This window comes from Centrocercus urophasianus, unplaced genomic scaffold (genome assembly GCF_019232065.1).
Source record: "Centrocercus urophasianus isolate 14NV4802_14NV808 unplaced genomic scaffold, USGS_Curo_1.0 seq_17, whole genome shotgun sequence".
Taxonomy (NCBI): Eukaryota; Metazoa; Chordata; class Aves; order Galliformes; family Phasianidae; genus Centrocercus; species Centrocercus urophasianus.
In genome coordinates, this window is record NW_024884722.1 from 171,209 (window position 1) to 195,689 (window position 24,481).

The 24,481-nt window shown below is 40.0% G+C and overlaps 1 protein-coding gene across 3 annotated transcripts in view; it reads right to left on the reverse strand.

Moving 5' to 3' along the window:
- INPP5A (inositol polyphosphate-5-phosphatase A) overlaps positions 1-24,481 on the reverse strand; it is a 175,552-nt gene that overhangs the window by 47,283 nt on the left and 103,788 nt on the right. For all 3 annotated transcript variants that reach the window (XM_042818501.1, XM_042818502.1, XM_042818503.1), the window contains exon 9: positions 18,767-18,851. In XM_042818501.1, the coding sequence (XP_042674435.1) occupies positions 18,767-18,851 (85 nt within the window). The remainder of the gene's footprint in view (positions 1-18,766; positions 18,852-24,481) is intronic.

Genomic DNA, 24,481 nt, shown 5'->3' on the forward strand with positions numbered 1-24,481 from the left:
GGTCATGCATTACAATCTCCCCACAAAATGGGTCTAACCTCAGCTGCTGACCAAGAGCAAACCACAGTGCAGCCCTGGACCACGTGGAGGGACACAGCTGGTCAGAGAGAGAGAAGGATGTGGAGGAAGAGCAACTTCATGCCACTGACTGGGGCTGCAGCAGAATTTAAAGCAGCAGCAAACACAGATCCCCGGCTCACTGACAGCACTGGGTGCTGCAGAGCATCACTGAGAGAGGACAGAATGTGCTGTCGGAAGGGCAGCTTCCTTGCTCCTGTTCAGTGGGTCACAGATTCATTGGGAGGGGATGGGGTCCAACTGGGCAAATGATCAGGTAGCATAGCGTATAGAATTTCTGAAACACACGTAGAATGCTTTTCCTTAAAATAGCACAGGAGAAACACACAGAGATCTCAATTATGCAGACAGAGGAATAACGCAGGTTCAAAAGTGTTAATGTGACATAATTTTGAGGCTAACAGCTGTGCACGGGTTGGAGAAGTACTGTTCTTTTCACTGTGTCTCTAAGTGCTGTTAAATTCATTTGTCATTTGATCGAAAGCCAACAGGCCACAAATCTCCCCAGCACCTCTTGCTCTGAATGGTGACAGGAGTGTTCTGTTCTGCCATAAGACAACATTTGTGTGCGTCTCCGTCCCGAGTCATACATGCTGCTTTAACTCATCTGCCGCCCCATTCTCTGTGGCCCATGAGGACAAATTGCTGGCTGTGGCTCCCTTTCAGAGGCAGTACAGCGCGCAAAGAATCATGACTGAGCAGAAACACAAGGAACAGGCACATAAAAATTCATCACTTTGGCCTCCTGACCTCTTGCCACTGAGTTTGGCAAACCCCATCTCAAAAAGTAGCACCAGGGGAGAGCTAAGCAGGCCGGCTGAGTGAAATTACTGACAAAAAATATCTTGGACACAGGAAAACCCCACCAGATGCTGCATTGTCTTTGCAGAGAAGTGGTGCTGAAAAAGGGGCGATCTACCACATGGCATATTGGGTGGAATAAGTAGTGCCATTGTTTCAGTGCAGCTCTGTCACTTTACTGACTGCAATACAAAGAGGTGTAAAGCAAGATTTAATCCTGACTTTTTAGTCAGCAGATTAAAACCAATCATGCCAGATGTCCACAAGACTGTTTAACATACAGAAAGCTTTTTCATACGCCACAAAAAGTGAGAGCTGTAATAACTTCTTCTTTATTTCCTCTGGAGAGGCCTTTCTCACTCTCTTTAGTCAGAAAAAAGAGGGAGATGTTGTGCTGGATGTTAAGATGCACTATTAATTTTTACTCTTCCTCTTCTTCCTTTTGAGACAAAGTCCATTCTCATCATTACCCATCCCAAATCAGACCAATGAAGACTGCTGGTATCAGAATACTATGATTTTGGAGAGCACGCACACTCATTGGACCAGAAAGGGACGTTACCAGCAGTGCTCACAACCAGCACTGGAATTCCTCTCCAAAACCCTCGATGCAACGTGTGACACAGCAGTATGTTTGTCAGCACACTGACAAATAATGAGAGTATAATCGCTCTTCCCCCTGAAACTAAAATGGCGCCCGCGTGACTCCTGACACGCACTGCCCAGGCTGGGCTGCACGCTGGGCTGGGCTGGGGCTGCACAGCTCTCAGGGCAGCTCTTGCTAACCCAGCAGCAGCCTGGCAGGTGGGACACAGCCCCAGGGAGGGCACTCGGCAGCGGGACACACACAGAACCTGGCTGAGCAGCGGCTCCTGCAGCGCGACCAGGAGCCCAGCCTGAGCTGCCGGCAGCTAACACAAGGGGAAACGATCAGTGATCCTCACGGCTAAATATACGCAGAGTTCTCTTCATTATGCCCACCTTCAGAACTGTTAAGCACTTGGAAGAGTTTTCTTAACTTGTTGCTTTCTTCTTTTTCTATTTATAAACACATTCATCTCCCAAAACAGTACCGAAAGGATATAAATTCAGCCATTACTGCACCTTTAAAACATACTTAGTTCTCTTTTTCCCCCTGAAATATACAGAAATACACAAAATCTCTGTACTACTGTTCGCCCTGAATTTCCAAAGCCAATGCTGCTAAATTCAACAAAAATCCATTTCACGTCTTGCATGAAACCGCAAAACATTTCTGCATTTATGAAGAATATCTGACTTCATCTTGGATAAAAGCTACAGGAAAAAAATAAATTCCCCTAAAATTCCAGCAAAACACTGACTTGTCTACTGTACATAATTCACTAAATTGGAAGCCTTATGGCAGTAAGCTAATGCCTTGGGTGGTATCCATTATCTATCATTTGGGAAAAATGATAGATAAGGGATGGAAAAAATACAGCTTACATATCTCATCTGTTTTCTTGCTGCACACTTTAACAAAATGGTCATTACGAGTTCCTAAAATAAAAGCAGCCATTTTATTAAATCACTGACCTGGAACAATACTATTAAAACCATTTCCTTTATTTATATCTAGTCAATATCTAGATGAAAGCAATCACAACCATGTGACACATGAACCAGCAAGACACTCATTTACTGATACTACGTTCAGGTTGATCAGAACTACCTCTGGGCTTCTCACTACTCTCCAGGAGATGCATCTGAACTCTGACCGATGTGTTAACGGCCAACTGCGAGAAGACGCTCGATTAAACTCCAAACCAGCCTCACGCTTAACTGCCCAACTCCTGCCACTGACTGAATCAGATCTGCAACAGTTAAAACTAGGGAGCAACTTCTGGAATTCGTGAGCCTGAAGCGCCTCCATGTTCTGGCGAGTCACAGTCACAGCACCGTAACCCACAGTCACAAGCACCGCACTGCGCTTTCTTCCCCAACAATATATTCCATTAAGTTAATGAAGCTCACTATTCCTAGTTGTCCATCCATCATTATCATCCTTATTTTAACCTTTGAAGGCCTGGAAGCATCTTGATAATTTTGGGCAGGTAGACACTTTCAGTAATGCTTCCATTTTCCCCAGTGCATTCATAATGATGACTGATAGTGTAACACTTACTTTCAACCTTCTAGCATTTCACTCCAATTCTGAAAAGACACAAGAAAGCACTGTATTGAAGATGGTGGCATTTTCTGTTTGGGAAAGCTGAGTTGCAGACCCAAGAGTCAAGAGTCAACTCAAGAATTAAGTTAGGCATAAATGTAACCAAGCGATCTCCACCAGTTCAAAGCTTATTTCACCATTATTTCTTCTACTCTGCAATTAGCATAGTTTTAAAATTAAAATTCTGCTCTCCATTTCTGAATTTCTTCATGCGAGTCTTGTGGGTGGCCTTCAAGATACATTTTACCAATTTTTCATGCCCATCCCTCGAAATGTGACCCTGCTCCTGCGCTTTTATCTCTCTGACAACTTCACACAGGAAAACATGCAGCCCCTCTGATAGCATGAAATCGGAAACAATAGCCCTTGGGAACAAAAGGGAGTGGGGAGGCAGGATACAGTCCGGGTCCTGGCTGATTTTAGCTACAAACAGATGTTCGTTGGACCTGATACCCTGAGCAAGCTGAAAAGAAAAGCTTGTAAAAGAAACGGTCCTCAAAAACAATGTATTGAAGAGCTTCAAATAAAGGCAAAGGGAAGGCAATATGGCTTTCAATGATAAATCTCGGCAAAGAAAAAGCGGCACCATGAATTTCAATGATGCATTTTTCTCTTTTCAATGAACTCTACAGCTCATTTTGAAATCTACAAATTGCTCAAATCTCATCTTAGTTTACAAGTCTCCCATATTCATTAAAATGCTACAAAGCACGTATTTTTGTTTCTTGTAACTAATCATCTTAGCTGGGAACACCCAGTGAAGTCCTGAAATATAGGCTAATGCCATTATTTTAAAAGCTGCTTATAGCTCAACAAAGAGGAATATGCTGAAAGAATCCTGATAGGAAAAAATCTGAGACTACCTCTTTGGACAAATTACGTTCGATCTCCTCCTTTCATGCACACAATTTCAGAGTCAAAAAGACCCACGTAAAGAATCTACGGAGCGCTGTCCTGAATCGGACCTGGGTTCTGTTTCACAAAAGCCAATATACACCATTTACAAACGAAACAAAGTGTAGAATCACTTCTCTGACTGAAGTTTCTGCTTTTGTGATTAAAACTCTCTTCCTCTTTCTTGAAGAGTCTGCCATCCAAAAGGGCTGGTGCCATGCTCCAATGCACAAAATACATGTATTCATTACAGGAGAAAAAAACTGAAAAAATTGGCACAAAGGCGGGTGCATAGCTTAAGTCCTGCTCAGGACAGCCCTCACTTGAACTCTGCACATTTGCATAGACTTTACCTATTAATTGTCTGCAGCAAAACTATAGTGGATAACTGAAATAAATGCTCCATCAGCTGTCTGGAGTCAGGTGCAGATTGAACTTGTTAGTTATTAGCATCAACCAGATACATATGATAAAGAAATAAACGATACCTTACGTCAACAACACAAAACCAGCAGAAATAATTTTCATGGAAAGGATGTCTGAGACAGAAAGTATCCAAGACTGCTTAGCAAGTTTGAAGAAATTATTAGTCAAATCTCCAGCCAAAAGTGACTGTGCCTTTCTCCTGTCTAATTACATGCATCACAGAGCTCTACACTGCACCAATTCCTCCTGATCTGAAGCAAACTGCATCTTTTTGACCAAAACGAATCTTCACAAAGACATCAGCTCTTTGTAGGACACAGAGTATCCATCAATTCCTCAGTCATTCCAAGAAAGGAACCTCTTGTTAATCACTTGATTTCTCACACATGATTTTTCATTTGAAACTTTCTGCTACCACTTTCTAAACGTTCTCTAGGACAGGATTAAGATCATCGTTACAAATACAGAAGTCCGTGGAGACAACAATTTTCTAACAACAAACTGCTGTGAAACCAACCAACCAACAACTGGGGCAGTTTTGGTTAATGTGATAGAAGCCTAAGGTTTGTGCAGCAAACTTTATGCTACCTTCAAAAATAATTCCTCCTTGGCATCCAGACCTGGCTCAGGGCAGAGTCCCTCACTCTCATCTCATGACTAATCATGCTTTTTAAATAGATGCATTGAAGACATTTGATGGAATTCATAACACCAGTGAAATCAAATAAAAGTAGGGTTGTTTTTTCTTAATTAAATCAATCTACAGACAGTATGGCCAGGGGAGCCGTTTGCATTCAGCAAGTCCGTCTGTACTGTTCTTGCTACTGTTGTCTCTTCAGTGCTCCCATGCATGCAAACAGAGCCAAACACAAAGTCAAATAATGTTTTCAACAAACTTGTTTTGCCATATGATCACTTCATTATCATTTTCACCTAACTTATTAATTGCATTACAAACTTTCTTGGTGAGGCATAATTTGTCTGGATTATATCTTTTCATTCTTTGATCACTAGCACCTCTTCAATTAGTTTGCCTGAAATTAACGTCTAGCTAATGAGCTTTCAAGTTAATGAGAACCTTACTCAATGCTTCCCTCCTTTCTTCTTGTACCCTTAACTACAAGGATGATTCCATTCCTCTCACAGTGTTCTGCAGTCATTGGTACTCCAGTTTATTCAAAGTCAACATTACAGCCTGTAGGCTAAGGATTCTACTTGCTAAAATCATCCTCACTTACTAATGCACCATTCTGATCGTGCTTCATTATCTTCATGTGCTCAGCACTTTCTACTGTTTCTTTAAGCACGCTGAGCAAAAATACATACAGAAAACATCCACTGTTTCTGAAACACCACTTCCATAAGCATATACAATAGAACTCTTAAATTGTTTTTTTATTCTACCTTCTATACGGAACCTGGCTAAACACAGTAAATCAGTGATACTAGTCTAAAAGACATAGGAAATGCATTTCCCAACTAAAGGAAAGTACGTGATAAATCTCTACCATTCAATAAAAAATTCTCACATCTATGTAGAAGATACTCACGTTACTCTAGACTTTTGGGCTATCTTCATATGTATCAAAGTGACAAAATCAAAACATTAGGGTTTTGGATGGCACTTAGAAGATTTTTTCTTGATGTATGTTAAATAGTATTGGTTGTACATTGCAATAGTGAACTATCTCTAACAGTGTGATTTCAGAACAGGATCAACTAGGCAGCAGGTATGATTTGAACTAACTGTAACATGTTTTACTTCCTGAAAGACATCCTTTAACTTCTTGGAAAGATAATCAATGTGCAGGAAATTCAGCTGCCAGTATTAACAGATTCTAAAATTACCATTACAAAACCACAATAAATTAGGAGCAGAGCTGCTCAGTTTAAATACTGTAAAATTACAGGTTTCGATGCAAATTTTATTTTAGTTCTAAGGAAACTATCAGAAGCCGGAACAAAGATAATGGTAGCAGTTACTGGCAAAAAATCAAGCAAAATAGTCAACTGCATAGAAATAATTGGTAAAAGCAGCCTTTTATTTCAATGGCTGCAGGTTTTTAACACGTTCTGACTGCAAGAGGGGTCAATTCAAACTATTTGCTGACGCATATGCAATACGCAACACCAGGTAACTGTTTGGGCCTTCTGTGGAGCCTAACTACATCCGAATTGCAGGCACAATTTTGTCTATCCCAGCTTCTGTTATTTGTCATTGTTTTCTAGAATTACTCTGCAGTCAGTATTCGCACAACAGAACTTTGTCCTCATATTGATTTTCCAAAGATGCTGTACCACAGTCTTCGTAATGCACATATTTTAAGGTAAGTGTGTGCAAAAGATGGAAGTGAAGCTGCCTCTTGAATCAAATCAATAAAAGCCACCAGATTGGCAATTACCATCCGTATTCATTTCAAGTAACGTAAAATATTCCATAAACAGAGAGAAAAAACAAATTTCCATCCCACCTTAGCAATCTCTCATTTAAATGTTTGGTATACATAGGAACTTTGGCTTACTTAAGGCCAATTGCCATCACTTGAATATTTAGCACGTATTTGACTTTGAGCTAGTAATGACCGAGTTGTGTGATGCTATCTTCTGTGGTAGATGTGCGGCTCACACTGAAGGGCACAGAACAGCAGTGGAAGCTACATCAGGAGACGTGCCCCTAACGGGAGCTCAAGGCAGTGCCACCAGGACTACAGTACTCAAAAAATACAGAACAGTAAGGAGGCACAAATGGTTCACATGAAAGTCTGAATCTACCCAGTCTGTACTTCTGCAATCTTAATGATGCTGCTAGAGTTACACTCTGTTCAGCTGAAAATGAATCAAAAATGTAAACTGTTTAAATTTTCAGAGATGTGTTAGAATTCTACAAATGAAAGTAATCCAGAAATTTCAATATAAAAACACAAGTGATTTCCACAAGATTGATCCAATATATACATTTCTTTACTGTCTCTATGAAAGCAAGGCAGCATAAATGACCCTCAAAACCTTGCTAGAAGACAGGAGTTTAACATTACTATTAGCAATGGTACCGTGACCTACACTAGACTTTTCTGTAAGAGAAATCTTTTCAGTGAATTTGGGCAGTAAACTAAAAACTTCTGCTTATCTAAGGACCACATGCTGGTATCGTGCCATAGTCAATGTGTTGAGCATCACTGGCCTCAATGACAGACAATGAAAACCTTCCAATGGCCACAGCTTAGCATCCCTAAACTTCACTGCGTGGACAGGATTTGGTTTGTGCACAACGGATGTCTGAATAACAGATGCTGAAAAGTTCTGTTGCGTTAGGAGAGACTCAGAAAGAAGTTTTTCCTCCACGATACAGGTCTCATGGGATCACAGAAAGGTTTGGCTTGGAAGGAATCTTAATGAACATCTTGTTCCAACCTCCCCTACCATCAGATCAGACTGCCCAGGGCCCCATCCAACCTTCAGCACTTCCACGGCTGAGACGGCTTCTCCGGGCACTCCTCACCTTTCCTGCAGGAAGGCAGAGAGGCTGGGCACACCACTGTGTGCCACTGCCCGGCACCAGCCTGCTCCACTCTGCCACCACTCCGCACCCACAGCAGCCATGGTGTCTCTGCACTTGTGGCTCTGGGTGCTGCCTGGTCAGCCAGGCCTTTTCTACACTGGAGGAGTAATTTCCAAAAAGCACAGAAGGTGGACGATCCCTTCATCTGCTTTCTGAGTGCTACTCTATGGGACTCCAAAGTGCTATAAACAAGGCTGAACTCAGAACTTGCTCTTACAGGATGCCACTTCAAGAATGCACTTTTTTTCAACTTCCGTTACAAGTTTTGGTATAAGTGTTCATATTTATTTATTCCACTGGAACAGGAAATTACAAAAGCATTTGGAAAGTCAGCAACAGAGAAGTGATCCTCTAACTACCCAATGATATGCAAAAAAAAAAAATAAAGAAAAAAATAGAAAAAAAAAAAAAAAAAAAAAAAAAAAAAAAAAAAAAAGAAAGAAAGAAAGAAAGAAAGAAAGAAAGAAAGAAAGAAAGAAAGAAAGAAAGAAAGAGCAAGAGTTAATAGAACCCAGGAGAAATATCTTAACGTCCTTCCTGAAATGTCTGTGCAGGTAAGCTACCTTGTTCTTCCAGAGGAAGACACCATAAAGGACATGATAGCTCTTGAGGATTTTATTGGCATACTCTTTACTCATTTAAAGAAAAAAAAATCTATTATATGAGCGCTGAGAATAACATCAGACTGTATAGGTCAAAAATTGACTGACATCACTCTGGACAGGCATTATTGAGACACACAAAGCAGCTGTTGTGCCTTTAAGCTTATGGTACTTTGCAATGCAGTAAATGAAAAGCCACTATTATGAGGGGATGTTTATGTCAGTATCTGAAACAAATCTTCTTTTTACTAGAATAATGCTGTCTTAAATTGTTAACTGTTGATCAGATAAACAACATGTGATAAAGATCCTATAATCTCTTTTCATAAAATTCATTTTAACCCCTTAAGGGCTCTGCATATTAAATTATGATGTTATTGAGCTTTGTGAAAGCCTTTCGTTGCTCTATATACTATCCTAACAGAGCTCTTACTAAAGCAGTAATGCGAAAAAAAAATTAGGTTTTAAATAACTAAAATATATATATGTATATATAAATAGATTTTAAATAATTAGATGATAAAATTTTCACAAGAGTTAATGTCACTGCCCATAACTTTTAACTGCATCCACCCCACCCTCCACTCCACCCAGAAAGCTTGTTTGTTTGTGGGGCTCAGTGGAGGAAGGAACTGACTCGGTCTCCATGGTTAGACAGCAAATGTAACAGAAGTTTTACTTAGTGCAGGGTGTGCAGAACCTCTGCGGTATGCTACCAAGATGGAGGTAATGCTACGTCAGGGCTGCAGCTCATGCAAGATACACTTTCAGTCCTTCAGTCTTCCGGCAGGACTTGTGGGAAACAGTGATGGCCTCAGGATCACCTCTGCCCCTCCGCCTCTTTTGCAGGTAGCCAAAGCAAATGGCCTTTGAGTGAGAGGGGCATTTAAAATTGCAGTTGATCTCATCTCCTGAGCCTCAGAGACAAAGTTTAAAATAAAGCAATTTACTACACACTGGTTACCTGAACCAACTGATGACACAGGGCATGTTTATGGAGTCAGAAAAGACATACAAAGAGCACCCACCTCCAAAGCACCCATCTCTCAGTGGGCCTCCACAGGCACAATCCACAATTCCTGCTAATGCTGCTGTGCTCTCCAGACCCAACTTTGCTCCTTGTGCTATTAGTTGGGGCCACCTTGCCTGAACAACATCATCTCTGAGTAACTGCATGCCCGTTAAGATGTGCAGATGTTTGAGCAAGCCCAAAAGTAAATGCTACAAATGGAGGCCAAACCCAGAGCCTGCTCTTACCAGGATGTCACTTTATGAATACACTTTTTTTCAACTTCTGTTAAAAAGTTTAAAAGGTCTGTTAAAATGTTCTGTTAAAAGAGGCCCCAACTAGAGGGGGACTGGGCATGGGCTGTGGGGCTCCCACATCAGGAAGGCTCCCTCAGAGTTATGTGCCATCCGACTCAATACACCAGCACCAGGTTCAGCACATCTTTTACAGACTCCAAGTACAAAAAGAGCTTTAAGCATCTGGAGCGTTGCAGTTTGTGCATTCTCCATAATCACTACATTTATCTCTATTTAATGGTAAGAAGGTGTCATTGCTCCTATTATAGCAATGGTGGCTCCTCTCCATCCCCAGCACTAAATCTGTGTCCAAATTGAAACAAAAATCTTTCTCTTATTCACCACAGAACATCAATCTTGAGGAATTAGTGTACTTCTCTTCCACTTTTGAAAATGACTGTTATCAGTTATAAGTCTGTTAAACAAATTTAAAATGTTTTAACAAAACTACACATACTTTTGTACAATTTTGTGTATTCCCTTCATCAGCTCCTACTGTGTTTCAGATTCAAACTCAAAAATAAAACTCCTTATTCCAATAGAGGTTCCTGTGTACAATACAGAGCCAGAGGTGATTCTGTTCCTTGATTTTCAGACGGATACCCTGTTCTTTCATCTCAATTTTGTTCTTGATACTTAAGTGAAATATTACTATATTACAGGCTGTAATTTTGAGATTGAGGATGTCTCCCTCCTGGTTTCCCTCAATGACAACAAAAATTAGTGTATGTGTTCTTTCTTATGTAATGCTACAAAGTAAGTAGAGTGCAAGCTTTTTTTTAAAAAAACCAAAACTATGAATGGGTGCCTTTCAGTGCTGATTTGTCCACAGACATCAGCACTTTGGATTTGAGTAACAACCAGTATAAAACTAAAGTTTAGAACAAATACATTTCTCCCAGGTACACAAAGTTTCTTCTGAAATTACATAATTTTCAGATATGAGAAAAATACTGCTTCTGCCTGGATGACATTTATCCTCAATTGAGTTGATGAGTTTTTATACTGAATATAAGGAGAAAAGAAATAATAGGTGGCTTTAGTTAAGTATTTATCACTCCATTTAATTACTTAAATTACAGCTACTTTTATAGAAACAATTTTCAAGTCAGGAAATTTTTAATGGTTAGATGTGCGTATTTCTAGATTCGGTCCCTGCAACGCGGTAAGCCTCTTGTCCTGTCTGAAAAGAACAACCAACACACCTAAAGGTAAGCATGCAGTCAGTGCCCCCTGTATTCTGACCCAATTGCTTCACATGTACAGATGCAATACGCTGGGCATTGCTAAAATCTTTGGAAAATAAATCTCAGGACCCATTTCTCAATCAGCAAGTTATCAAGAAGAAATTAAACAGCATCCACATTAGACAGATGAGTATTGTTAAACCTTGTAAACTTGCAATGGATACCTGGAGTCTTACATTCTGCTAAGAGAGTTTTTCTATGTGAATTTGCATAAAGCTTCGGGCTCATGAAGGAGCCAGCCTGAGTGATGTTGTCAGGTTTCCCTGAGGATGAGCGTGGCTGCCATGCCAGGAGCATCACTCCTCGTGCTAAAAAGTATCTGCTATGCCGAAGTTCCATGTTCTTCAGGAATTTCCTTTTTCTCCTGATGTTTTCCTCTCACTCAGTATGTAGGACAAATCTATGAACTTGAGCCATTCAGAAACAAGTCCTCAGAAACTCCCACTTTCCAAAATTGGCCCCATGGGTTGGCAGGTACACTCCAGGCAGTAATCAGCAACCAGTGAAAAACAAAAGGGTTTCGGGCACCCGAAACGCCATCCATCCCCATCACTGTCAGCTAGGTGATGAATGGCAGGTGTGGCAGCAGCCAGCTCCGTCCCGGGCTGCGTGGAGACGGGCGCTGCTGGTACTGCTGTCACTTGCTGCCAGCCGGTGCCAGCTGAGTCTCCCAGCTGCCAGTTGCTGCCACGCAAGGCATAAAACATACACTGCGAACAATCGCAGCAGTGGAGCCGAGCTCATAGACTGCATTATTAATTAGTTTAATGACGCTCAGCCCTATTAGAAAGCACAAGATAATTGTATTTAATTTGTGTACATTTTAATTATGGCCCAAGCAGTGCCAAATTTGATCAACGTATCATCTCTTCTGTTCTGCTCTGTAACCATGTTTGTATTAATTTGCATGTGAAACAGGAGGAGCTGCTAAGCCCTACTGGGAATAGAGTTCCTTTTAGTTTTTAAACACTGCCATCTTTCACATTGTGATGCTGTGCAAGACCTCTGTCTGCTGATAACAGTGTCATCTTTTCCTGTAGCCACAAATTAAAAGCAGGTTTACGACCACATGCTACTAGACCCTCTAGGGCCCCAGAGGAGGCAGCCAGAGAACAATTCATTCACTCATCACTCCCCTTATCCATGATGGAAGTAGAAACAATTGCATCATTTAATTTACTATTGCAATGAGGATATGGCTCATTGGCCCCTCGTTGTTTTGAAGATGGATTTAATTAACCTCCTATGAATCTTGCCAGTAAGTGTGGCAGCATCAGTACGGAACTGGAAATGTCAAAAAATCAGCTGAAGAGACGGGTAATCAGTATTGCTCAAGCTAGCTCTGCTGAGAGGACTTACGACGACAGTGTTATGGCCCCAGCAGAAAGCTAAGGAACATACTGAGTTAATACACTACTGACATACCTCTGGGAATCTGAGCTCAGGTTTGACTTAGATTACTGAGAAAAAGAGAGGTAATTGAATAATTCCTAATAGCCACATACATCTTTAATGCAGAAGCCATTTGCGATCACTGGAAAATAAATAATTGCAATTAACTACACTGTTAAGTAAATATACAGTCCCTTGGGGAAGCAATCTGCATGCTTTTATAAGTCTGGCTACAATATGAAACTCATCACAATGTCTATGAGAGTAATTTATAATGAACATTTAGCAGGTGCCTCAGATGGGTCGCTGCAATTTACATTCATTAATAAAACTGTCCTTATTAGACCCTGAGTTTTATGCATTTTAATTTAATAAATCTTTATTACATTTTCTTTCCACACAATTTTGTTTCCCCATGTTCTAGAATCAGTTCAGCTTGTAACGAAAGTTAAAATCTTTATGAGACAAAGTAATTTGCAATGGCCTATCCAAGGAGATGAAAAGAATTCAGCATATTAGGAAGATTTCTAACTGGAATACAAACACAATACGAATTTTGTAAGCTACTAAGAATAATTTATTTCATGAAATACAAGTTAAACCAATGCCATTTTTCTTTTTGCAAGGGAGGCTCAGAATCACTTCACTAAAGGAAGAAGGGAATTCTGTTACAGTTCAAACTGATAGCCACTATGGAGCAAAGAACACTGATTAAAGAATGCAAGAAACAATTCCTTTCATAAGAAAAATGATTTCTAGCACCCTATTAGAAACCTTTCCCAGCTTTCTGAAGATTCAATAGGACATAATGAAGTTTGGATAGTCTTGGTTAGTCATATTTCGTCAAGCTTTCATTAATTTGTTGCTTTCACAAGAAGGGATCTACTGTCACAGTCTGGATATGAGTGAAGGTTACGTTTACTGTGAGCCAATGAATTTTACGATGAAAGATCTACGTTTGCGTACTGAGCTTCATATTCCCAATTGTAACTCTTGGAACTGGGGAGTACACAATTATTCTTTTCTGCAAAGTAACGTACAAGGAACTTCAAGAGACTTTTGAATCAGCAGTCTCAGCCAGAAACAGCTTTTTATTTCCAAGCCATCAAAACAAGACCAGTTTATTAACCCTGATTGTACTGTCCTAAAACAGACAAACGGGATTAGAAAGATGAATAGGCCAGAATTTCAGAACATAACTGCTTTTTTGTTGTTGTTATTGTTTGTTTTAAATGGAAATAGAGTAATTCTGAAAGATTAATATAGACTGTTCCTGCAGCCAGCTGACAGCAAAAATACTTTTGCTATGGGGAGACCCATCTATCATTCGAAGGGTGATTTAAATGAAGCAACACTGGTAAGCAGCCTCTCACCATATAATGCGGAGCAGAAGGAATTACTGTCTCTACTAACAGCCCTGAGCAAGGCTGTGTGCTGTGATGCTCTTGGCTGATGTCCCCAAAAGGAGACTACTCCTTTCTCTGATGTTCTGCATAAACCACCCAGTTCCAGCAAAGTGGCCAGGCTAGTAAGAATGGAGCTCCCTCCTTTATAAACACCTGCTCTAACACACAAAGGGTAAAGGGCACCTCTGCATGTTAAAGACAGAAAATGACAGCCTGCATGGGCTGCCAGTGTGTAAGGCAGCCCCACAGATTTACCACTGAGGTCATGACTTTCCCACTTGCACTTCAATAGATCCATGTGAATTAAGAGACAAGGAGAGATGCGTGGGACTAATTTTGCTTCCACACTAAGATTAGTGCTTCTAGAGCTGACAGAAAATATTAGATGCTCATCAGCTCTTTCGATTCAAAACATATGTATATACATGAAAATGCTAAAAGCAGAGATTCGAGTGGCCTGGCACCCATTGCTGTGGGACGCATTGCTGCCTGCAGTGCTCACAGCAGCTGATGGGCTGCTGGTTGGCCTCAGAGAGTGACGGAAGAGAACTAACTTACTGCCTTTGGTGAGACGTTTCATTCTCTCATACTAACTTAATTTCTTTTTATTTCTCCTATCAAACAAATGGAATCTACTCTCTTCAGTTCTCTGTAATAAAATCCCTGAGTTCTCTCTCCACAAACTTTAAGTTTCCTTCTTATCCTTATGCTTTTGAGATTGTAGTATCCTAATTTTATTAATTTGATAGCCAAACAATCTTGATTAATCTTCAGAATCTTCAAACAGTTACCATATTACTCTTTGAAGAGCCAGAACACCAACTTATAATGACTTCTACATTTCTAGACTACTACTCAACTTCAGCCCCCAGCACACCTTGTGCTGCTACAGATTTCCATCAAGCCTCATCAAATCTTTTAATTAGAACAGACAATTTTCCAACAATAGGAAAACTACCTTTGTCACACACAATACCATAAATTTGCAATGCGTTTCTATAAGCATGAAGCTTACTGTGACCTACCCACATTACAGGGAGCACCGTTTCCAGAACGATTACAGGGGAACCACCACCTACATACAGACACATAACAAATTAATGCTTATATGAAATACTGCGACAATATCCCCATTAGAGACACTGCAGATAGGTCAATATTAGAATTCGGTCAGAAATAAACATTTATAGTAATTTTGTGCATGTTGTAAACACAACTGGTAAGAGAAGTGCCGAAGAACACCTGTAAGCAGCAGGCAAATAATGAGAATGCTCCATCTCATCCAAAAAGTCGAGCATGTACAAAAAATTAAATAGGGGTATATTTGAATTTAAACGTCAGCACAACACTAAAACTCGATCAATTTTGCAAGTGTAGGATTATAAAAATTCAATGCAGAGCAGTGATTTGACAAGGATTTAGCTACAAGAAAAACGACTAAGGCTTTTCACATTACTACAGCTACTGCAACTAAAATTTTGTAATACTTATGCTCTCATATGTTTATCATCATGGAAGCAGCAGCTACAGGCTTTAGCCTGCCTGAGGAGTGGATGATACCAAGTGTGCCTCAGGAGATTTTAGTAGAGTGGAATGGAAAACTCTTATTTAGTGGAGCAGAATAAAATAGCTTCAATAGGAAGGGAACTCCCCCTAGCATCAAAGTGCAACTGTCAAGACTACTCTGGGGCTTACCCAATGTTAAAGTGTATCATTAAGGACACTGTCCAAATGTCTCCTGAGCACTGACAGGAATGGGGCACGAGTCATCTTGCTAGAAAGCCTATTCCAGTGCCTGACCACCCTTCAAAGTAATTTTTCCCAATGTCCAGTGTACGGGCCTGAGCCATTCCCAAGCATCTTGTCACCAGATATGAGGGAGAACAGATGACTGCCTCCCTTTCCGCTGCCCCTGCTCAGGAAGTTGACTTCCTTTTTACGAACCCATGCCAGCTGGGCCTGGTGCTTGTGTTACACTTTGTGTGTCTTTCACACACTTTTCACAAGAAAATCTTCGTAATTCTCCAGGTACTGAAGTTAAACTTACAGATCTCTATTTCTCAGATCTGCAATTTCTAGGGTCTTCTTTTGTGCCCTTCTTGTAAACTGGGACAATGTTGACTCGTTTCCAGTCAGTGGGAGCCATGCCAGATTCCCAAGACCTCTCGCAAACTGTTGAGAAAGGTTCAACTATAACATCTGCAAAATTCTTCAGTATGGGATGAATCCCATCAGATTCAATGGAGTCAGCTGATTCCTCACAATTCTGATCTCATCACATGGCAGGACACATTCCACCAGTTTCCCACGTTGCGGCCCAAAGCCAACATGGCACACCGCTCACCAAGACCTGGTGGAGAAACTCCAGCACTACCAATGCCTGGCACACAGCCACAGCACACGAGTGCCTGAGACCACTGGATAAAAAATCTTTTGTGATTCTGGGTCCTTTCACACTGCCTTTATTTTTAATCATACACTGTCCGTAGATAACATGATTAAAATGGAACCCTATCACTAACTTGCTTCAGAATGAAATGTCTTAATAGGCTGAGCTGGAGGTACTTCTCTGAACATCATTACACCAAGCTACAAATTATGCTTAAGCTATAATTCAAACCAACTGTAAAACAATTGTATTTGCCATGCCCTTTATGCTACTGATGTCCTTTTTCCCTCTTGCCAGTTTATCCCTCTGGACAACACACTTGTTAACGCGTACATGCATCTCAGAATTGCCAAAAGCCTTTACCTGCTTTATTGATCTTTCTTGGATTACCCCAACAACATTAAAGCAGATTTTCCTGGCAAGGCAATCAATACGACTTTAGATTAAAGTTCCCATTAAAAAAATTATGAAATTATATATGAATGATTTATCGTCTATTAATTGTGAATTAGTAAGTGTAACACTTTTAGCATCTGATTTAGCACACTATGCCAGGACTCTACAGTTCTCAGATTCTCCCTCGCAGTGGCTTAAGGGAGAAATCCTTTAAAAACATATTTCATTCATAGTGTTTTGTGTATGTCTACATTTCCATAACACATCTATTGCTTGCAGCATCTTAGAGTGTCCAGGGGTTCAGCACACTGTGATGTGGGTCAAGTTCTGTTTAATTACACATATGCTACTTATCAAATAAAGCAACAGAAAATATGTCTTATTCTAACAGTTTATAAACACATACATGCATGAACTTTACCTAGGAAAGATGGATAAGTTTGATTCATTTTCAAATTACACCTTTTATATAAGCTTGTATGCTTGTCTATCTTCAGTTGACATTGGCACAGTGTTCGTAAGATGAAAAGTGCTGTGTCAGGGTTCTAAACCTGTACTCTTAGCACCAGTTGTGCAACCTACTCAGTATGCATCATTGGTGGTTACTGGTGCTATCTGTTAGGAGCAGATTACTTTGAAACTCACAAGTACAAATGTAGCAGTCTTATCCTATCAGTAAGAAAGACAGTGTTCTCTGCAGCTTCAGTCTAGGCAGTAAGTTAGGAAAACCTTGTAGTGCTCTTCGTCAATATTGGGTGTTCAAGAATTCTGGTGGATCATGATCAACAGAGGTGTTCTCTGAGACAGACACATTCTCAGTAACATTACTGCACTACTACTGAATCAAGAAACAGACATTTCAAAAACCAGCAGCCTATAAACATGGACGACAACTATAGTAACAGCAGAGATCCTGAGAGAACAGGATTTAGTTCTTATCACATGCTTACCATCTGAAGCTGAACAGTCTGAATCACTGACTGGAAATCCAGTTCAATTATGCTTTAAGTTTGTTGGTTAAATGACTACAATGTGTAAAGGATTCTGAGAAGGAAGTTATTAGCTACATACACTGTGCTATAATGCCAAGCTCATATTTTCCAACAGATGAAGGACTGATCATCCATCATGTATAGAAGTGTACTGCACCTGTATGAGAAGCATCCAGCCTTTGACACACAGGCTACTTACTTACCTACTGCTGCTTGATTTACAAAATAAAAGCTTCTGGTTTAGAAGATACATGCCTAAATCCAAGGACACAAAAAAGACGCTACAGCATCTCCAAAAATTAAAAGTGGGAAAACCATGAGATTAAATCCATGGTGTTCAACCTGGATATTATTTCTGACCCCATGCTACCTGGAGATGTGCTCTGGCAGTGAAGTCAAAGTAATCTCAACTCATGATGAAAAAGGCTTACTCTATTTTCTTTGGCTTTATACAATTTTTCCAGTCGCTCTTCCAACTCAGATGTTACTGCCACAAAGGTTAACACAAATGTCTTCTCGTGTTTTTCAAGACGAATGCTACCACAGAAATATAGGAAATTTCTCTTATTTTTCCCTGACAATTATAGTAAAAAACAATGAAATTCACTGTGAGATACAACAAGTGATAGAAGTCACGAGCATACTATAGAAATGCGGTGTCTGTTGCTGAAGCTCAAACACACCACCCAAAGAAAGGTAATCCTCTATGCACTGTCAAGATTTGAAGTCTCAGCTAAGGTTGGTACTCATGTTTTCCCCTTTCTTTTCACAGGATCACAAACAGATAGTGTGCACCCCCTAGTCTATTCATGTTTACAGCTCCTTCTGCATGTGATAATCACTTTACACACCACTATTTAGAAAAAACGCTGCCTGTCAGTTGTGTTTTTCTTAATTTCTCCATCAGATTCTCAGCACAGCAATTTTTATTTACCCGTCAGATGATGTGGCTGAAAACATTCTTAGCCAAGATCAATTTCAACCTTAAGGTTAGCTCATTAAGTCGCTTTTAGTTTCTCCAAAGGAAAAAAATGTCTGAGAAATAAAAACTGTTTGGGTCTGCAACAGATGTAAAATCGAAGTCCTACCTCTACTACTGCTTTGGCATCCAGTCTAAAGTTGAAATCTCCAAAGACGAAATAAGAAACTTTCTCAAACCGCTGATCTATAATTCTGGAAAAAAACAAAACTGTCATTAAGTGAAACATATGTGAACACGTACAAATACACATATCTTCTAAGCACTATCTCAGAAATAATTATTGGGATGATCAGAACTATCAGTTTGTATTGGAACAATCTTCCCAATATGTTAACCATGTTTTTGGACTGGTTATCCTTGCTCAGGCAATTCTGTCTTCAACCCCAGTAAAATAATGCATTTGATTTCCCCTGCCCAGCTAAAAGAGCAATCTGGAGGAAAGCAAGTTCGCAGTAGTTAGTACAAACAACACGAAACCAGCACTTGGGCATCAGAAGGCATCCAAAGTTAAGAATATGTGCTTTGGGTGTGGAAACTAAGATTTAGGAACCCCAAATTAGTGACAAGTTCACAATGCACCTACACTCTATTCTGTGTTGTGTTTACACATCTGTAAAACTGTGATCACAACGTTTAGCAGTATTGGTTAGTGCTCTGTGCACTGTAGGAAAAGTGATACATTAGTGCCAACCAGTGTTTATCACAGCTGATATGGACTGAATGACAAGGTTTTCCTGGCTCAGTTAGGATTCTCTAAAATACAGCTCTCCCTTATGCCGAAAGCAGATTTTTACTGAGATTATAGCTAACACCTAGAAGGTGATCTTTCCAGATGCAGAAGAGAGATTAACTCTTTTCTGAAACCTCGGCTCAGTACACAGTAAGGAGGTAAGGCATTACTGTTCATCTTGCATTATTAAAAGTCGTCGCTGTGTTGTTAATCTGTTATTAATGACAATTGCTTGGTACTCCCAACACTGTGCAATTTTACATGGTTCCAGAGATCCTGAGATCCTGAAATCCATGGACTCATAGTTAATTTCAAAAAGGAAATTAACGTAATTAATGATCTGTCAACTGAGGAAGGTATAAAATAACGTAAATGTTTCAGCTAGAAATAAAATACACAGTCAAAACTCACAAAAAAACCTGAATGCTACGCTAGATGCACAATATATAAGATAAAGGGAATAAATGTATGCAATAGATTGCATACATCCCAGATATATATAAATGGGTAAGTACTATGGTGACAGAAGCCTCAGCTGAGCAAGAGGAAGGAGCCCATATGGACAGGTGAATGAGGGTAAAGTAATGCACAGTAAAGAAGCCTTCTGGAACAACTTGGCCCAGCAAGGAGACCTTTGTTTTTAAAGGCGTAAAATGTTTAAACGCATTACATTCATTCAGATATTTTACAGCTATAAAGAAAGATACACCATTAGGTTTACAATGAGATACTACTTTTTGTCTTATAAAAAAATCTCACATTTTTAGTCCACAATAATCTGTAACATAAGGAACAGTATCTTGTTGAAAAATTGATGTGCATTGGAATTAAGCTAGTGGTCATCTGAAGCAAAAGCTCTTGCGTAGACTTCTCTGGTATGAAAATCTCCAAATCCTCCATTCAGCTGACAAATTATTGCAGATACTGCTAATAAATACTGCCTACTGTCAGCCCCCATCCAGCACCAAGAAAAACTGTCACCCTTGACTTTACATGATATTATTTTGATTAGTGCCCTTAAAATTTAAACCGCTTACATTACTATAGTTTTCTAACACTATCATTGATAGATTGGATATGCAACTTACACATAAGAAAAACTGACTTTGCTTTGCCAACTTTCCTGGTTCAGAACTTAGTTTTGGTTTTGCCCTTTGCCATGCATTCTGACAAAAAAAAAAAGATACTGCAGGAATGCCCCCAAGGTCTGGAGAAGTCCTCTTAAGGCAAAGTGATGTCTGAGAGTCTATTATGCAGAAGATGCACTTTCCAAATAAACAATCTGTTCCAAAAATAGCCAGTTAAAATACCTCCTAACCAGATTAACTTGAAAAGACTCAGTTACTGATGAACAAAACAGCTGATTAGTCTGCTTCTGACCAATTAATTAAAGCTCTGTCATAGTCTTGCACAATACTGGATTTAAACATGATTTGCATATAAATCAGTACCAGCTCTAAAGGGGATAATTTTAACCAGCTGCTCCTCTTGTAGTTTCTCTTGTCAGATATTTTAGAAGTGTCTCACGACACATTAAAATAAAATAGTCCAAGTGCTACTTCTCAAGAATGACGCTTTAAGTGGCTTCTGACATCTTTCCTTCTCACAAGTCATGAAACACAGGCATACAATAAAATTAACATCAGTGCTACAAGGCATATACTGTACTTATTAAATCTGTACTAACTAAATGTACTAAATGTACCAATAATCTGTACTTATTAAATGATCTGGGATATCTCACAAAAAAAAATTTGCCTTTAATGACTCAGCTAAATACAAATGTTTGTAACACACTACCCTGGCTTATTATTACTACCCGGGACTTATTATTAGTTTAAGAGTTCCCAAATTTAGACTTATTTCATTGCTGTGGTACTCCGATAGTTCACCCTGAAATACTTATTGGCGCCTGTAATTCCACTGAATCGATGGCACAAGAACTAATCTTCGCATTTATGCTTTTAGAATCAGACTCAAAGTTGGCAAAGGAGACAGCAATAAAGAACAGTTCAGCAACATTTCCTTCTTCTGCAACATTGCAAGAATAATATCTGGCGTTAAGGAGACTTGGATAGAAACTGTACACCGTACTGTAAAACACTGAGAGTCTCACCAGGACCAAGTCTGCACAACACCAACACACTGCTTGGGAAGAAACAACCAAGGTGTTATGGCTGGGGTAACAAAAAAAAAACGCTCCGTTCCTCACTTCTGCATTCTATCCCACAGATACAACATCGGTTAAGTATACAAGTAAATGAGATCTCAAAAGACCATCTTTACTCTTTTAACAAGAGGTAGTGTTTGCAAATGAAGAAGGAAGGCTTCAAAATCCATGCATCTTTACTGTGCTGTGGGTTGCTGTAACAATACCCTTGCTTTAACCATGAATCAAATAATACTTTTTAAAGTGATGCCATGAACCAGTTTGTGGAGCAATAAATCTGAACTGTATAAAAAGCCAATCAAACACCAGCATTCATTTAGTATTTTTAATGGTAGGACGTAATGCTATTTCTTTTAATCTGTACTTGCTGACTATCAGATTTTCCTGAAGAGCTTCACCAGACTTTAAAGATCCACACATTCCTGTACAACTCTTCTAAAAATTTTGTCACGAAATGGCTAGCTCTTGGCTAAAAATGCCATGATTTGCGAGGAAGCACAAGCACTTCACTTCCAGAAATCTGTACCAAAAAGCAAAGGAAACCGCCGGTGCCCCAAGCAAATTGTGCTGCTGGTTGTGACCATACAGGGCCATTAAGAGATTACAGGCTGCAGCTTTTTACAGATGACACAATAGTATAAGGATACATATCCAAAGAATAGTAACTTTTGAGTAAGGTCAACCATTAAAGTCACATACTTACATGTTTTAGTGTGTCAGATCCATGGTTCACAATATTTTTAAGTGCTAAATTAAGGGTAAGGGTGCAAACTGATGTTAAATTACTATTATGATTTGTTTGCTGCAAAATACATACGCTTAATTCTTATTTTGGTCTAATAATGAAAGGTTGTCTCACACTAACTATCAACTGTGTTACAAAGCCACAAAAGAAGTTACTTGGTCTACACTGGAAATGCACCTGCTCTCCTATCAAACAGACTACTAGGAAACTACCTGCGACATTTCAGTGATTTTAAGCATGGCAGCCCTCTAACGCATCTTCCCAAAGGCCTCTGACAAAAGTCCTCTGTTATTCTGGATGCATCACGAGAATTACAAGAAAATGCTGAAATCCTTTAAGTATGAAGCTGAACAGCTTTAGACTGAGCCAAATTGGCCTGCCTGCAATGACCAAATTACCCAGCTCAGAGCACGGACCTGTGCAAGCGGCAAACCTAAAGAGAAATTTAAAAAACACCACAGTAAAAGCAAGTGCCGAACATCTGCTCTTGCAATCCAGGATAGTCAAATAACTTCTACGAAATGGTGGACTTCTAAGTCCGAGTGGTAGTATCTGCTACAAGGATTGTGAAGGTTAAGCTCTTTTAGGAGATCCGGATGCCAAATTCCTGTCAAGACTCAAGTGACTAAAAGGCAGAGATTCTTCTTCTCCCTGATGCTCCTGGAGGTCTGATATAGTTGTTCATTTTAGTCTCAGTCATTGAGAATCAAAAGGCATAGGTTAGTCTGATCTTAAAACGAACAATTCCATGTCACTGGAAACACTGAAATCCTTTTGTCATTTTCTTTTCCCACTTTAAAGTACTCAGCCTTTACAACTGTGGACATTTCACACCACGTACTCCTTAAAATATGGCATGTATGTTTCAAAGCACTGAAATTCATTGAGAAAATAAAAGGGCTAGCAGAAATAGCACCGACTTTCACTTGTTCTTATACTTATCCTCCAGTCATACTGCCACTAGAAAGAAGACAAGGGAGCATCTAAATATCAGCAGTTTGGTCATGGAAGAGAGCAGCTAAACATGATTCAGTGTGACAAGAGGCACTGTGATTTGGCTAAACCATTTCTCAGGGTACTTTGTAAGGAGGATCAGCAGCATTATTCCTTTAATAGCCATGTCTAATGCAATAGCCAGCTGGGTTTTGTCCCAGATCAAGGTATCAGCATCAGGTCAGAAGGTAACATTCTGTTTACACGATTATTTCCTAAAGCACTTATCTTCCCCTCGGTGTGAAAGTTGACTTTTCTGTTTGTAAGGGGGGCCTAAAGAATTGAGGGAATGGGAAAAATTAGCTACACTGAGCTGGAGCTGAATGGCATTAAGTGGGAGGTCTGAGAAAGGCTGCGGCAGCACTCAGCAGGACACCTTATTAGCCGCGCCATCGCAGTTCATTCAGGCAAGCCATACCAGTGTCACCAGCGTTCCCACACAAAGACAAAGTTCTTCACACAGTCTATAAACATGCTTTCCTGGCCAATTCATCCTGACTTGACACTGCTGAAAAGAGGGACTTGAGGGTTTTTGTTGTTTTTTTTCTAGCACCACAATAACATAACAAAATAAAAACTGGCAGCTCTGCCGTGCAGGATGAACGGCAGAGAAGGAGGGACACCGTCACACTGCTTGGGAAGAAACAACCAAATGCCAAACCATATTCCATTCAGTGAACAGATTTTCGTAACAAAGAAATGTTTTTAAGCAAGTATGAGAATATCCATATTTCTCATACAACTTCTGGGGTAAGAAATTACATTTCCACAATCTCTAGATTTTGTTACATTATTCACTCAGAAGAATTAAAGATGAAAACTACTTCTACAATAAAATATGGCTTCCGACATACAGTGTTCTTTCATAAGATAAAGAAAATCATGAACAGCCACAAAGAGAACAGATGACAGCTCAGTCGGGGTGCAGCAATCATTTCTCGAGATAAACCACTCATTTTGGTTACCGTAAAACTAAGCACAGCTCTGGACCAGAAGTTGTTTTGCTCCAAGGTCAGTAAAATCAACACTGACTGATGTCTTTGCCTAAAAGGGTGAGGCCCTTCCAGGCTCCGGGACTGCTGGGCAGCCTGGCACAAGTCGGCACAAGCTGGCACAGCCAGGCGCCCACAGGCCTCCCACAGGCAGCGGGGAGTGAGGGGGCAGAGGGGCCTGCGTGGGCTCA